This window comes from Megascapheus bottae, chromosome 24, assembly GCF_031878675.1.
Source record: "Megascapheus bottae isolate mThoBot1 chromosome 24, mThoBot2.hap1, whole genome shotgun sequence".
NCBI lineage: Eukaryota > Metazoa > Chordata > Mammalia > Rodentia > Geomyidae > Megascapheus > Megascapheus bottae.
In genome coordinates, this window is record NC_143532.1 from 20840618 (window position 1) to 20855541 (window position 14924).

Genomic DNA, 14924 nt, shown 5'->3' on the forward strand with positions numbered 1-14924 from the left:
TCATCAAATATTGAGTGCTAACTTTGTGTCCAGTATATCTTCTAAGTGCTAATAATAAAAGTCAATCACGTTTATTTGCACGCGCACGCGCGCGCGCACACACACACACACACACACACACACACACACACACACACAAGTTTAACTGCAAAATAAGGGAGCCGGTCTCCTTCAATTGGCCACTTAAATTGTCATGCTCAGCCATACGATGCTCTCAAAGCAGAGTCAAAAGAAGGGCAATTGTGTCATTCAGGTATTTTGTCACCAAGCATTCACTGTTTTGGTGAAAGCAGGCACTTGTGACTCATGGCTATAGTCTTAGCCATGAGGCTAAGGAGGCTGAGATCTGAGAATCATAGTTCAAAGCCAGCCCAGGAAAGAAAGTCTGTGAAACTCTTATCTCCAATTAACCACCAGAAAACAAAGTGGCACTATAGATCAAAGTGGTAGCGCACTAACTTTGAGTAAAAGTTCTCAGGGACACTGCCCAGGCTCTGAGTTCAAGCCCCATGACAAAAAAAAAGGGAACTTTTTTAAAAATTGAAACTTATAGGTTTCTGTAAGTTTTAGGATCTTGTATTTCTCATTTCGACAAGTAACTTTTCCCCCATTAGTACATTGAACTAATTTATGGTTTCCTTCCTCACTCTGTCTTAGAAAGGTGTCTCAGAAAATCACAGTGTGCTCTGTGGCACTAAGGAGTGTGTGTGTCATTCCATACTCTACATCATGCCAAATACAGCTCTTTAAGAATAATGGCTGCTGCTGGCGGGGGGGGGGGGGAGGGAAACGGGTACCAAGACATGTGAAAGGGTATCAATGTATGTGAATTAATGCACCTTCTATCTGGCAAATATGTAACCCTTTTACTAATTACAATAAAAAAAATCTTATTACAGAAAAAAAAAAGAATCATGGCTGCTGCTACTATGATGAAAATCTGAGTCTGTCATTAGACTAAAATCATGCCTGACAGCTTATAAAGTTTAAGTGCAAATAGCAATGATCAATCAAGTTCATAAATATGAATTTAAAAACTTTATATTCAACCTCTGATATTAAGAAAGGTATATTTGAGACAAAATGGTAAGATTGGAATTTTTCTTTAATTGCCAAGAATTTTATATAGAAAGTTTGTTTATTCAGCAATGCAACCATAACACAGGAATATTACATTCATAGAAGTGGAAATAGAGTGCATAAAACATTATTTTCAACCAGAAGAGCAAAGAGGTCATTTTTAAGAACCTCATAGAAATCCTTTAATTTACAGTGCTACTCTCATGATTAAAAGGCTTAATGAGTGACTATTTTTCCATGATTAAAAATAAAATCAAGTTACTTGAGTGTGTATTCACTGCATATGACAGACATTATTATAAACATTACTTACTATTACAAATTACTTAAGCAATTATTTCAGCTCATCTCACACATTTTCTTAAACCGTTTAAGACATTAAAAAACACAAATAATTACACATATTTACAGAGGAAATTTTCTGGTATTCAATGCTCCAAATACATATTTACCCATTAAATTAGAAGACTAACTCCTAGTATGTAAAACAAGTTTAAAATAATAACTCTTGAATAGATACAATCTCCAACTCTCTCATGAGACTTTTCAGTTTGGAAAATGACTTCAAAATACTAGCTTGAGGGTGAATCACTAATACATTCTGAAAGACAGATACAACAAAGAGCTGGGTTCTTTGTTCAAAATCTCTAACATAAATGATATTAACACTATGCAATATGTAGGCATGAGACATAATACATGCAAGATGTCAGGGAAATAATTGCTTAATGTAGATGGAAAAGGTTACTGCTGGATTCTTGCCAGGCATATACATTATGGCCTTGAATTATTAATAAAGAATATTTGGGAGTTCTCTGGAGTTTAGTGATAGGTTGATTTTTTGTAGATATTTTAGACCATCTCTAAAAATTGAGAGGACATGTAACAAAATAAAACTCGCTTCTGATGGTAAAATATATTAATTCTACTACTATATAAATAGAACAAATCTGATTTACTTATTGGGCAGGTGCTACCTTCTGAACCATTGTTCAAATTAAATTTAATTGTGTGACAAACAATTCATTTTCTCATTAGGCAATCAATGTCCCTTTCAATAAGGCAATTCCCACTTAGCCTCTGGCCACAGCAGTCAGTCAGCTGTAAAACACAGTCCCAACCCCGTAACTCATGTAAAATCATATGATTTCTATAATTTAAAGAAATCTAGAGTAGAGATACAAGTTAAAGAGAAATGAGTCCTTCTGGGTGCTGGTGGTTCACCCTATAATCCTAGCTTCTCAGGAGGCAGAGATTGGAGGATAGAGGCTCAAAGCTAGCAAGGCTTTCTTTGAGTTTCTAATGAAGTAGAAAAATGATGGATGGGAGGTGTGACTTAAGTAGTGGAGTGCCAGTTTTTGGTTTAAAAAGCTGAGCAATCCGGGTGCAGTGGTTTATGCCTGTAATCCTAGCTACTCAGGAGGCTGAGATCTGAGGATCAAGGTTCAAAGCCAGCCCAGGCACAAGAGGACCTGAGATTCTTATCTCCAATTAACCTGTAGAAAACTAGAAGTGGTGTTTGGCTCAAGGGTAGGGCAGTAGCCTGGAGCTGAAGAGCTCAGGGACAGCACCCAGGCTGAGTTCAAGCCCCATGACCCATAAAAAAAGAAATAAATAAATAATAAATAAATAAAAAGCTGAGCAAGAGTGCAAAGCCCTAAGTTCAAGCCCAGTACCATCATACAGAAAGAGATTGGAAGGGGGGAGCGGGGCTGTGGAGACAGAGAAAGATGGGGAGGGAGAATAAGTGCTTGCAAAGCCTCATCTGTGACTGGAACTTTCCTTTCTAGATCCAGTGATCCAAGAAATCAATGTTTAAATGGAAAAGAAAATCTGTGGAAGAGAAAAACTCTGAAATGTTTCTCTCACACTCATAGTTATTTTCCCAGAAAGAGAGGGAACTAGAGAAAAAATGGTATTACTGTTTTTTTTTAAAGAAGAAAGTGAATTAAAAAGTATTTGAAAATTCTTTCAATGTCAATTAATGCTGACCAGTAAATAATAAGACCAATAGGTTCCCTTGGTTATGCCAATTGAACTAGAAATATCCATTATATACATATGTATAGTATTTAACCTCAGTAGACCAATCTAACAACACAACAAAGAGAAAAGGGATATGACTTGATATGCCATAGTAAAAATCTATCATTTTTACCAAAAAAGCTGTTTAAGATGTAATTGCTCAACAGATATTTCAAATATGATCAACAAATGCCTGCATAATTTCAAGCCCAGGCCACTGTGTTCTTCACTGGAAATCTGGTTCTCAGTCATCCTTTTTGTCTGATGGATTATCTTCACGGTTCTCGGGACTGACTTTATTACTTGCAACAGAGGGTGCGGGTTGGGCTTCATTTGGCAATGAGAACACATGACATGTCTGGAGGTCTAAGTATGTTGTGAATATCTTAGCATACTCTGGATGTTTTAAGGCAAAACTTTTGAATTCCTCTAGAAGGAGAGAAAACAAAACATCAAATAAATTGGGATAAATGTGCTTTGGGCATGATGCAGATTCCCAAACATCTTTGAACATACAGTTATTGTGAAATTCTATCACTCAGTATATCCATGATAGATGAATGACAAAAGAAATGAAGGCTATGCAAGTGTTTACCTCATAAAACTTCACTACACTATATTAATGCCTTAGTCCATTTGCTATTTCCGTTATTTTATAACAACTATTTTTTTTGCCAGTTCTGGGGCTTGAACTCAGGGCCCGAGCACTGTCTTGTGCTTTCTCAAGGTTAGAGCTCTACCACTTGAGCTACAACCTCACTTCCAGTTTTTTCTATGTATGTGCTACCAAGAAATTGAACCCACGTCTTCATGCATGTGAGGTAAGCACTCTACCATTAGGACAAACTCCCGGCCATTAGCAATAATTTTTTTTTAATTCCTATACCCAGAACTGTCTCTTGATGGCTTCTGAAACTATTTTCGATCTTAACTCTGTAATAGAAGGACCCAGACTTGAAAAATTGAGCTGGGGTTTATAGTCAACAGTGGCTAAAATAGGGTGCATAATAATCAGGTACAAGGCCTCTGAGGAGTAGACTGCTTCACATTTCAAATGTTTTAGGCTGAGAGCTGAAATGAGTATAGAAGGCTTTTCAGTGTCAAGACTGAATGCCAAGCCTCCGGTAAGCTGGCATTCCGAATACAGGGGCTGTTCTCTATTCTGAAGTGTGTCTACTCTCTTCTAAAAAGCTCCATGTCTATGTGGGAAAGAGGGCTTCTGGGAGAATTGAGCATGAGAATTGATCCACTGAAACCAAGGGCTTTCATTTTAACACAGTGCTTTGTTCAAAAGGTCAGCGATTTCAATGGAAAAATAATACGAAGTGATTTGTAGCTAACCTTACTGCTACTTTTTAACAGAAATGTGCTTTAAAATAAAAACCTCCAATCTTTTTCTTTTCTGAATATACAAAATGTCTCCCATTGGTGAGAGACCTTCCGTAGCATTAAAGGGTTTGCATTCAAGCTCCAATACCAGTACAAATAAACAAAACCCCACTAGACTGGGGGTGGAGGGAAATGGATAATGGGAAATGGAGACATTCTGTGTATCCTGTAAAGGGTTGAAGTTTATTTAGCATACTACTCTAGAAAAGTACTTAAATCGGTAACAGGAAGTCTAGCTGCATATCATTTCATATTATTTTCCAGTGACATAGTTGTTCTAGCTTTTCATCACTTGGTAGTTGAGAATAATAGAGTACTCATGAGAGTAAAATGGTCAGAGGAGAATTAGAACTCATGGATTAACAGAGTCATGCCAGTACATACACATCTCTATTTTATCCTGCCTGCTTTCTAATTAATTCAATTGGTTAAGGGCTCCAATTAATGAGCTTAAAGGAAATATGAGGTAGCCATAGTGACAGTAATTAAAGACAGAGTAAACCCTCTATTCTCCTCATTCAATGAAAGTTAACTAGCTAATACTCTGAATGCCAAGAAGAAAAAGAACTTAAGGAATTAAGGAATGCCCCTTTAGTCAGAAAAGAAGGTTAAAAGATAAGCCAGCCTGGTTTCCAAGAACAAACTGAAGCTGAGGCTGGAAAGAACCACCTAGCCCTCTCCCTTGTGCATGCAAGGAAACTAAGTCAGCATCCTTGTTTAGAAGTATGGGCTTACGCCATCAGGAGAAAGACCATCAGTTACTCATGGACGGACTCTCCCTCCCAAGGTCTGCTAGGGGGAGTGAATAGGAAAGCTTTCCTGCACTGCTTCAATAGAACAGGTACAAATGGTTTAGTTATTATTGTCGGTCCGCTGGTTCATATCCTACTGTGGTTTCAACCTAACTTGAACAACTTGCTCAATGTTGCCTGGCCATCTGCAGGAGACCACGATGATAGTGATACAGAGTGGATGAAGCAGGCTCTAAAGCCAAACTGTCTTGGATTTCTTTCTTAGTTTTGTACACAGGTCATGCCGCTCATTATGTAGCCCAGACTAGTCTCAAACCCTCAAAATCCTCCTGCCTTCCCCTCTGGGCGCCATAATTACACCTGTTGATTACCAAGCCTGGTCTCTGCCTTGAATTTTGAATCTTGGCTTAGCATTCTTTAGCTGTATGGTTATAGGAAAGTTAAATTCTTTGTACTCAATCAAATAAGAATAATTAAGAGTAGCTTTAAAAAAGAAATTAGGTTAAATTTGGCTTTTGCAAAGAGTAAATAAGTAAATGTTTAGAGGGGTGGTTCAGGCTGAAGTTCTCAAAAATTAGCTCCTACCACCACCACCACCACCACCACATAAAAACCATACTGTTAGTACCACCTTGATTGTTGCAATTATTTCAACTAGTAATAAAACTAAGAGAAACACTTTTGTATTTTACTTCATCATCTGGATGCCCTCTATGTAAACCAAGAGCCAAACTGCCTACTCACCGTAGGAAATAGAGTCCCCTTGGGCAATTTCCTTGAAGAGACCAGAGACATCAAGGTCAGGCACCCCAAGAGAAGCCTGCAGGATAGTGGAGAACTCTTCTTCCATTATGTAGCCATCCTCGTCAACATCAAAGAGCTGAAAGGAAAGACAACATAATTGTAAGCTCCCCAGAGCATAGCGGGTATTGAATGATCTTAGATAATAAACTCTTTCATAATTCTAACATCTACTGTGCCTGTGGCTAAGATGTGTGTGTATGTGTGTGTGTGTGTGTGTGTGTGTGTGTGTGTGTGTATGAGTGTGAAGTACTGTCCTATTACAGTTTAGTGGAAGAAACAAACATGACTCTAAAGAGTGAGAACAAAGATCATGGGAGGGTAACATAATGAATTTTGCCCCAAATGAGGCTTGAATAGGCTCTTTAGGAGAAGGAAATACAGGTTGTGCATTCTGAGACCACCTCCTGGCCTCCCAGCTAATTCTACTAAGGCGTAACTGTTAACTGAGTCTGTCCTATCTCTTGAAACTGAAAAACTGAGATCTAAATATTCTACCTCTAAAGGTCATTATGAAAATGAAATAAAAAATAGTAGGAAGTTAAAGATGAAGTGCTATCCAAAGAGAAGGATGTATAGGATCTTATGTAGTATAAAATATTAAATAAAAATTAAACATATGCAAAAGTATTTCCAAAAGCATAAAAAACAACCCAGAAAGCATAAAACTTATGCTTTGGTTAGAAATACCAGTGTGGGTTGGATACGGTAGTACATGAATGTAATCCAAGCACCTGGGATGGCTGAGGCAGGAGAGCCACAAATCTGAAGAGAATATAGCCTAAAATATACAGCGAGATTATTGCCTTAAAAAATAAAATAAAACTTGGCCTGGGAGTGTGGCCTAGTGGTAGAATGCTTGCCTAGTATGCACAAAGCCCTGGGTTTGATTCCTTGGTACCACATACAGAGAAAAGGCCAGAATTGGTTCTGTGGCTCAAGTGGTAGAGTGCTAGCCTTTAGCAAAAAGTTTCAAGGGCAGTGCCCAGGCTCTGAGTTCAAGCCAGGTCTGGCAAACAAACAAACAAACAAAATAAACCAAAAGAATCTTAACCAATTAACTAATGAATGAAGGAATGAACATAGAGCATGACCTTTGCCTTACTGGAAAAAACAGCTAATTATAGTTGTGAGTCCTCCTTTCTCCCTGCCTCCCATTCATCCTCAAACCGAGGTCTAGGCTAGACAAAATTCTCACGGCTTCTTTAAAAACAGTAATTACTATGATTCGGGAAGCCAAGTTTTCTATCAAGTCTTTCATTGGTAAACCCAAAAGTGACTATTTGCTTGCCTAAACTTATCATTACATTTACAAACCCCGAACAGAAATATAAATGTCTAGATTGGAATAAGTTAGCTATGTGCATAATTTTGGGTTTTATGAGGAACAAGTCTGTAAAAGCTGAAGATTTTAAACTTATTTTTGATCCTTTCTTTACGGCCATCTGCTAAACATCAACTACTTGTGTTCTTTATAAGCCTAATTCACTCTGCTTAAACCAACATAATAACAAACTTGGGACTCCGTCATTGATGGCAGAACACCCAAAAGTCCCTGAGACTACCTCTAATGGGACGCTGAGGCAGGTAGGAGAAAGAACTCTGGACAAAAGAAGTCTCTAGAAAATGGAAGGGGAAGGAAACTTGTTGAGGTCACAGTAGGGCTTTTTCCCCCTCTCTAAGAACATCAGGAAGGGATTAGAGTGGGAAGTAGGGAGAAAGAAAGTCCCTAGCAGTCAAACTGGAGAGAGGCAAAGAGACCATGTGACTTCACAAGAGGCAGACGTGTTTAAGTGGAGAGATGACGCCAGCCTAAAACTCATTTGCATGTGCCCACTCCCCTACAGAAACACTGTGCAACGTGGCCTTTTTGCCCCTCTAGATGAAAAATAGTATCTGAAGCTGCACAATGCCAATTCACCCTGTCATCTCTCCCACTTCTGATCCCTGTATGGCTGTGAACATGCCCTGACGCTCTGGGAAGATAACCCAGGGTAAGAACTTGGGATGTTTGTGATGGGGTCCTGTCAGCCAAAAGACTTAAAGTATCTCTGACACAGAATGAGAAATGAAGGCCAGAGCAGACTTTTCCAGAATGAATAAGGGCGAAGAGCGACAACTACTGGTGTATATGTATAAAACCTTACTTCAGGGCTTCAAAAATATAAAACCGAAAGAAACATTTTTTTTTTAAGTTAATCTGTTCAATCATCTGCTTGTTAATCTTGCTAGGCTGCTCCCATTTTCATTTAAATGGATGTTTGTGGTGTTACTTGAGGCTTTTTGTTTTTGTTTTTTTTAATTCTCAGGCTGCTGAGACGTAATCATATTATTCCTGTTCATGTCACAGTGAGTCTACACGCTCCAGTGACAGATCCTCTGGCTTTGCAGATAACACATTTAGAGTCAATGCTGGTTGACAGAGCTGACTCGAAACAATCAAGTGGGGCTGAGGCTACCTTGAATGCCACCTGGATGATCTCCTCTGTATTGGCGGGGTTGCAGAGGACAGCCAGGCCGATGACGTACTCTCGAAAGTCGATGCTGCCATCATTGTTCTGTGAAAGACAAGAGAAATCAATCTAGAAAGCTGCTGGTGGTGATGGATTGCTCAGCACACTGCCAGGTGAAACAGGAAGTACACCCAAAGCTCCACACCCAGTACTGAACCTGTCCAGTAAAATGTCTCACTGGTATAGAAGAGCAAGCCAGAATCCTGCCCTAGGTCCAATTCGGAAGGAAAAGAGGTCCCTGTAAATATCCAAATGTTTTGTCACCGAAGCCATTCACTGTGTGTTATCTTCACACACAGGTTGGGTTCTTGAGCTCAGCCTCCTGGGGGAGGCAGGATGGAAGACTTTCTTTCTTAGGGAGACCAAAACACTCATTCCAGCATCAAAATCCTGCCAGGGTGGCAAACACCTAGGATCATCAAAGGGTCCTGCGGAGTTTCTAAACAACCCTTCACTCAGAAAACAGATAAGAAAGGAGAAAGGGCCAACTGAGGCATTCATTGCATTCATTTTTGCTTCTGGCTTAATCTGCAGCCAACCTGTGTAGATGGACCACACTTGGGCAACTATAGTAGCTCCTTGAGGACATCAGAGCCCAGAACATTCCGCACTTTCTTTTAACTTTTGTTATTTTTCAGGTAGGGTCTCACTTGTGACTGGGAATGACCTGAACAGCAATCCTCCTATCTATTGAGATCACAGATACATATATACCACCATGCCCAGCTTGTGATTAGCTAAGATAGAATCCTACTCTCCCCTTCCTTTCCAACCCTGGCCTAGTCTTGAACTATATCTTGCTATATCTGCCCCTAGAATAGCTGGGATTATAAGTATGAGACACTTACCACACCCCGCCTAAGAACCTGAACTTCTAATCCAACAAACGTGAAACACAGGAGGCATTCCTAATGGCAACATAAACGAAAGGATTTCCTACACATTCAAGAGTCATCTAGATAGGGATACTGAAAAATTGTGAGAATGTGAACTTGGAACTAGACAGACAGCAGACAGAAGAGAGAAGTGAGAGATGGAGGCAGAGGGAGAAAGGGAGAAAGAAAGAATGCGTGTGAGGGAGAACAGAAGGTTAGAGAGCAGAGCTAAAAAGAGAAAGGAAAAGGTTCAGGAGAGAGCACAAGGAGAAGGGAGGAAAAGAGGAGGAGGAGGTGAAGAGAAAGGAGGAGGAAGGAGAAGGAGAGGCAGAGGGAGAGGCAGAGGGAGAGAGACGGAAAGAGGCAAGAAGACCCCTGTGAATCAGCACGGTGATTAGAATCTCAGGTGGGAGAAGCATTTTGACAGTAAATCCTTAAGTAGCGAATCCCCAGATAAACTATGAGCCAGCAACCACAAAGCAAATGCAATACTTACTGTGTCAATTTAATTTTTGGCATCAACAACAGTGTGATGGCCAACTGGGATTAATAGCTACGCTTCCACTGAGGCTCCCTTCCAGGTAAGGATGGCTTTCTTCACTAACCAGTCCTTCCTACATCCACCACAGACTCACCTAGCATAGAGCCTTTTCCTCATTGTCCTTACCCACCATTCTGGACTCACTGACCCTTACTTTAAATATACAATTTAAACAGCATGACAATCATTCCTCACCAGGGTGTCATGGATAAACTTGGGAAAGAGCAGGTAGCATCCTGGAACCTCTTAAAATCATGTACTATGTTTATATGTACATTCTTTTTTTCTTTTTGCAGTCCTGGGCCTTGAACTCAGGGCCTCAGTGCTGTCCTTGGGCTTTCCTCAAGGCTAGAGCTCTACCACTTGAGCCATAGCACCACTTCTGGCTTTTTCTATGTATGTGGTACTGAGGAATCAAACCCGAGTCTTTGTGCACGGCAAGCACTCTATCACTAGGCCAAACTCCCAGTCCCTATGTACATTATTTCTCAATGGCACTGGGGTTTGAACTCAGCCTCATCTTTGCTAGGCAGGTTCTATCACTTGAGCCAGGTTCAAAAATTTTGTTTTGTTATTTTTAAAGTAGGGTGGTGGTTGTTTTGGGCTTTTGGGGGGGGGAGGAATAGGATGGCCATAAACCACAATCTACATCTCTGACTCCTGAGTAGGTGAGATAATAGGTGCAAACCCACCAGATTGGGATATATATATATATATATATATATATATATATATATATATATATGCCAGTCCTGGGCTAAAGCTCAGGGCCTGAGCACTGTCCTTGGACTTTCTCAAGGCTAGAAGCTCTACCACTTGAGCCTCAGCACCACTTCTCGTGCTTTTTTTCTATGTATAAAGTACCAAGGAATTGAACCTGGGTCTTTGTGCATGCTAGGCAAGCACTCTAATCACTAGGTCAATCTCCCAGCTATAAATTTTTTAAGAGAAAAAATGGCAACTTTCATAAGCTTCTCAAATAATCAAGATTCAATAACAACAAAAATCATGAATCATTTTCTCCATATTACTTTACCTTCCTGGAGGGAGGAAATGAAAAGGAATGATAGTTTAATTTTACCTTTACACCAGAGGAAATAGAAATGAAGGTTTCAAGATTTCCCTAAAGCAACAGGGTTTATCCCCAAGATAAAAACCCAAGTCACATGATTCCATCATTGTCTTGAATCTAGCCTGTAAGAGAGTGTTTCCTGCTTCTGTTCATCAACTTCATGGAAATGTCATTTATATTCAACAGGATGCATCCCCTTCCATCTACAGTCTGACTGACAAGAGGGTACACACACCAGGGAAAGCACCACAACCAGCTGCAGTTCATTGTCAAGAAGCTGCAGAGAATAGGGGTACTTAATGAAACATAGTTATGTGGTGCAACATGGATAAATCTGTCTTCCACATTTGCATGTATGTTGTATGGGGTTTGAACTCAGGGTCTTGCACTTGCCAAGCACTTCACCAACTGATCCACACCCCAACAGGGTCTTGAATTTTTTGCTTGTCCTATGCTCCTTCCACCTATACCCCCTGAAGTGCTGGGATTGTACCACCACACGAAGCTTATTTAATGAGAGGGTTCTACTAACTTACTTTTCTCAGGCTGGCCTCCAACCGAACCGTGCGTCTCCTGCGATCTCTACTTCTGAGGTAACTGATTGCCAGTGTGGGCTTTTTTCATTAAGAAATCTTAAATAGGAGTTTTAAAGAATTGATCTAAAAATGATGCATTGTCTCTAAAGTTATAATGACTGATTGTCTGGAAGACTGGGAATATTCCTTTGATTTCAGGTTGTGTCTTGCTTGTGAGACATCCGGTCTTACCTATACCACCAAAACTCAATGTAACTCCAGCTAGAAAGATGGAAGCAAGGAATTGCTTATAGCCTTGTTGTAGCTCAACACCACGGACCTTAGCCTTTTCCTTGTGATCAGCAGGATCCAAAAAGACTGGATATGTGGGGCCATGGTGAACCCACAGCCTCCAGCACCACACTGGCTTCCAAGGTCAGCAGAAAGTTCTAGATCACTTGTTCAGACACCACCCATTTAAAATGTCAGGAGGAATTCTCGGGTACCAATCATCCTAGACTGTTCCACATGTGTATTTATTCAAATTTGTTGATTTGGATTCAGATACTTGGTTTTAAGACTAGCAACTTTTCTGGATATAGTTTTGATCATTTCATAATAGTGAGCTCTTAAGTATAGGGACTCTCTTTTATGTTCTATTTGGTATCATATTATCTTTGTAGATAGAAGATAATCAAAACTCATTTTGAAAATGATTACTTCAAACAGAATTTACTAGTCATCAACCAACAACAAAAGACTCTTTGTCTATGAAGACACTACAAATCCAGTCAATCTTCAGTTCTTCAAAAGTCAGGGAAGAGGCATTCTGTTCACCTGGGCATTCTGATTAAGAGTTTGTACTCGTGTACATCAGAATATTACCAGCATGTTTGGAATCAAATTGTTTTAATATAGTTTGCATTAAGTTCTTTTATTTTGGGGCAAAACTAGGTTTTGAACTTGACCTTGTACTTGTGAAGGAAGCATTCTAACACCTTAGCCCTGCCTCCAGCAAGAAAGCACTTTGGAAAACATTCTGAAAATCTTCAATTTTAATGCATATTAAATATCAATACTCAGAAGGTGCCTCTACAAATAGTGTGTGTGTGTGTGTATGTGTGTGTGTGTGTATACATGTGTGCACCAGTACTGAGGCTTGAACTCAGGTCTTCATGCTCTATAGTTTTTCATATGAATTGAACACATTTTTTAAGTTGTTAATTAACACTTCTAGTAACACTGCAAATGTGCTTTGAAAACATCAAATACTGAAGAACAATGAAGACATTCAATTCTATGCAATGCCAAAGAGTTGTCCATTTGGAGAAAGCTAAAGGTGAGTGAATTTTCTACTATCCACACTGGTGACTTAGAGTCTCCATTACAAACCCCAGGAGACCAGGAGAGAATAGCACATCCACTCAGAGTGCTCTTCCACACACATGCTGGGAGAGAGTCATAACTGCAAGTATTGCTCACCTTGGGAAATGGCGGAAAGACTTCATACTACACCTTGTGTGAGAGGATTGTCTTACCTTTAATAAAACATTTGTGGTGCATTTGTCCCACACTGCCATTCTCTCAACCATAAAGTGAAAAAATTACATTATAAATTTAATATTCTCAGTCCTTTAACAGGCAGCTTGACAGCTGTCTCCCTTTACTGGCTATTCTTTTGCCACCCATTCATGCCTGTCAAGATTCCTGGATTTCTTCTCAAAAGAGGGAAGTTCACTGTCAGCCAACGTAGGCTTTTATAACCATACATGCTCTAAGGAGCTTTCCAGACCAAGCGAAGTCACAAGTCCCCTGAGGAACGTGGATGTGCTTTGCGTGCTTGGCTCACCTGAGAATTACAGGCCTGTAGTGTTTCATAAAGATTATGTGATAGTGATGGTGGGAAGCACAGAGGCCTTATGCCAACCTCTTCAATTTTACCCAGGGCCTCAGAGACTCCTAACAGGCAATTACATAGGCTATAACCTACTCCTAAAAGAGTCAAAAGAGGAAAGAAGAATTTATCTTGAAACTCAGGAAGACCCTTCCAAATAGCCTTGGACAGAGAATCCATTAATATACATATATATGCATAAATATATACATATACCCACATATATATGTATATCCATTTATGTGTGTATATGTGTGTATAGATAGGTAGATATATTAGCAGAAGGGATAGAAACCAATGAACTAGTGGGCAGCTAGTGTCCGTACCACTTCTCCTGAGTCTATTCACATAAGGATCCTGTATTAACATTACAAAGCTGAGCATGGTTCAAGTAGTCTGCATATATGAAAATAGAAATATGAACCTTGTTGAAATTATATTAAGAAGGTAGGGCGGGCTGGGAGTGTAGCCTAGTGGTAGAGTGCTTGCCTGGCATGCATCAAGTCCTGGGTTTAATTCTTCAGTACCATATACATAGAAAAGGCTGGAAGTGGTACTATGGCTCAGGTGGTAGAGCACTAGCCTTGAGAAAGCCCAAGCACAGTGCTGAGGTCCTCAGTTCAAGCCCCAGGACTGGCCAAAAAAATAAAAAAAGGTAGGGGGAAGAAGGGTGATGGGGAAGAGATTGGTTGCAATACATTTGTACATTTGTGGAAATGTCCCAACAAACCATCCTCTTCCTCGTACAGCTAATGTATAGCTGGGGTGATCACATCACCCCAAGGGCTTTACCCAAGACCACTACCATGTGGCCTCTCCTGCATGGCCTCAGTTATGGCAGAAACAGTTTTGAAAGTCCTGGGGAGATGGCAGGGACAGGAAGGGTCGTGGTATGAACTTGTAATCTCCAGGGCAGCTTAGGAATAGTCCTCCATGGGCTCTACTGCTGAAGAGGCTTCTTTTGACTTATTTTTAGTGGGATTCCAGTACTAGTTTACTCAAAAAAATTCTCCCAAGGATTCTGACTTTACACAGGGCGGAGAAGAGTCAGCGCTATTTGTTTTCTAGGTTGGGCTATATTCCACTAAACTGATTTTTTTCATATATTTTTATTGTAATTAATAGAAGGGTTACATTATATTTGCCAGATAGAAGGTGCATTAATTCACATACATTGATACCCTTTCTCATAGCTTGGTCCCCATTTCCCTCCCCCCACCCCCACTCCTCATCTTGTTTTTCCCCCCTTCCCTATCCAATTTCAAATAACCAAATACAAATCTGATTATTATTTTTATGTTTTTGTTTGTTTTCCTTGTCTACAGTTTCCACAGATAAGCAAAAGAATTTTCCTTGCTCTGAGGTAGGGCAAGACATGACAAGAGCTGGCTAATGTTAGCTGGGTAGATCTCGTTTTATGTGAAGTGAGCGCAAGAATGATTCTTTTGATTCCCTGAGGCCATCAAA

The 14924-nt window shown here is 40.0% G+C and overlaps 1 protein-coding gene across 1 annotated transcript in view; it reads right to left on the reverse strand.

Moving 5' to 3' along the window:
- Positions 1-1119: 1119 nt before the first annotated feature.
- The window catches only part of Lpcat2 (lysophosphatidylcholine acyltransferase 2), a 57757-nt gene continuing 43952 nt past the window's right edge, over positions 1120-14924 (reverse strand). Inside the window, exons 12-14 of the mRNA XM_090357631.1 lie at positions 8507-8605; positions 5991-6126; positions 1120-3534 (exon numbers count right to left, since the gene is read on the reverse strand). Of these exons, the coding sequence (XP_090213757.1) occupies positions 3350-3534; positions 5991-6126; positions 8507-8605 (420 nt within the window). The 3' untranslated portion in view covers positions 1120-3349. The remainder of the gene's footprint in view (positions 3535-5990; positions 6127-8506; positions 8606-14924) is intronic.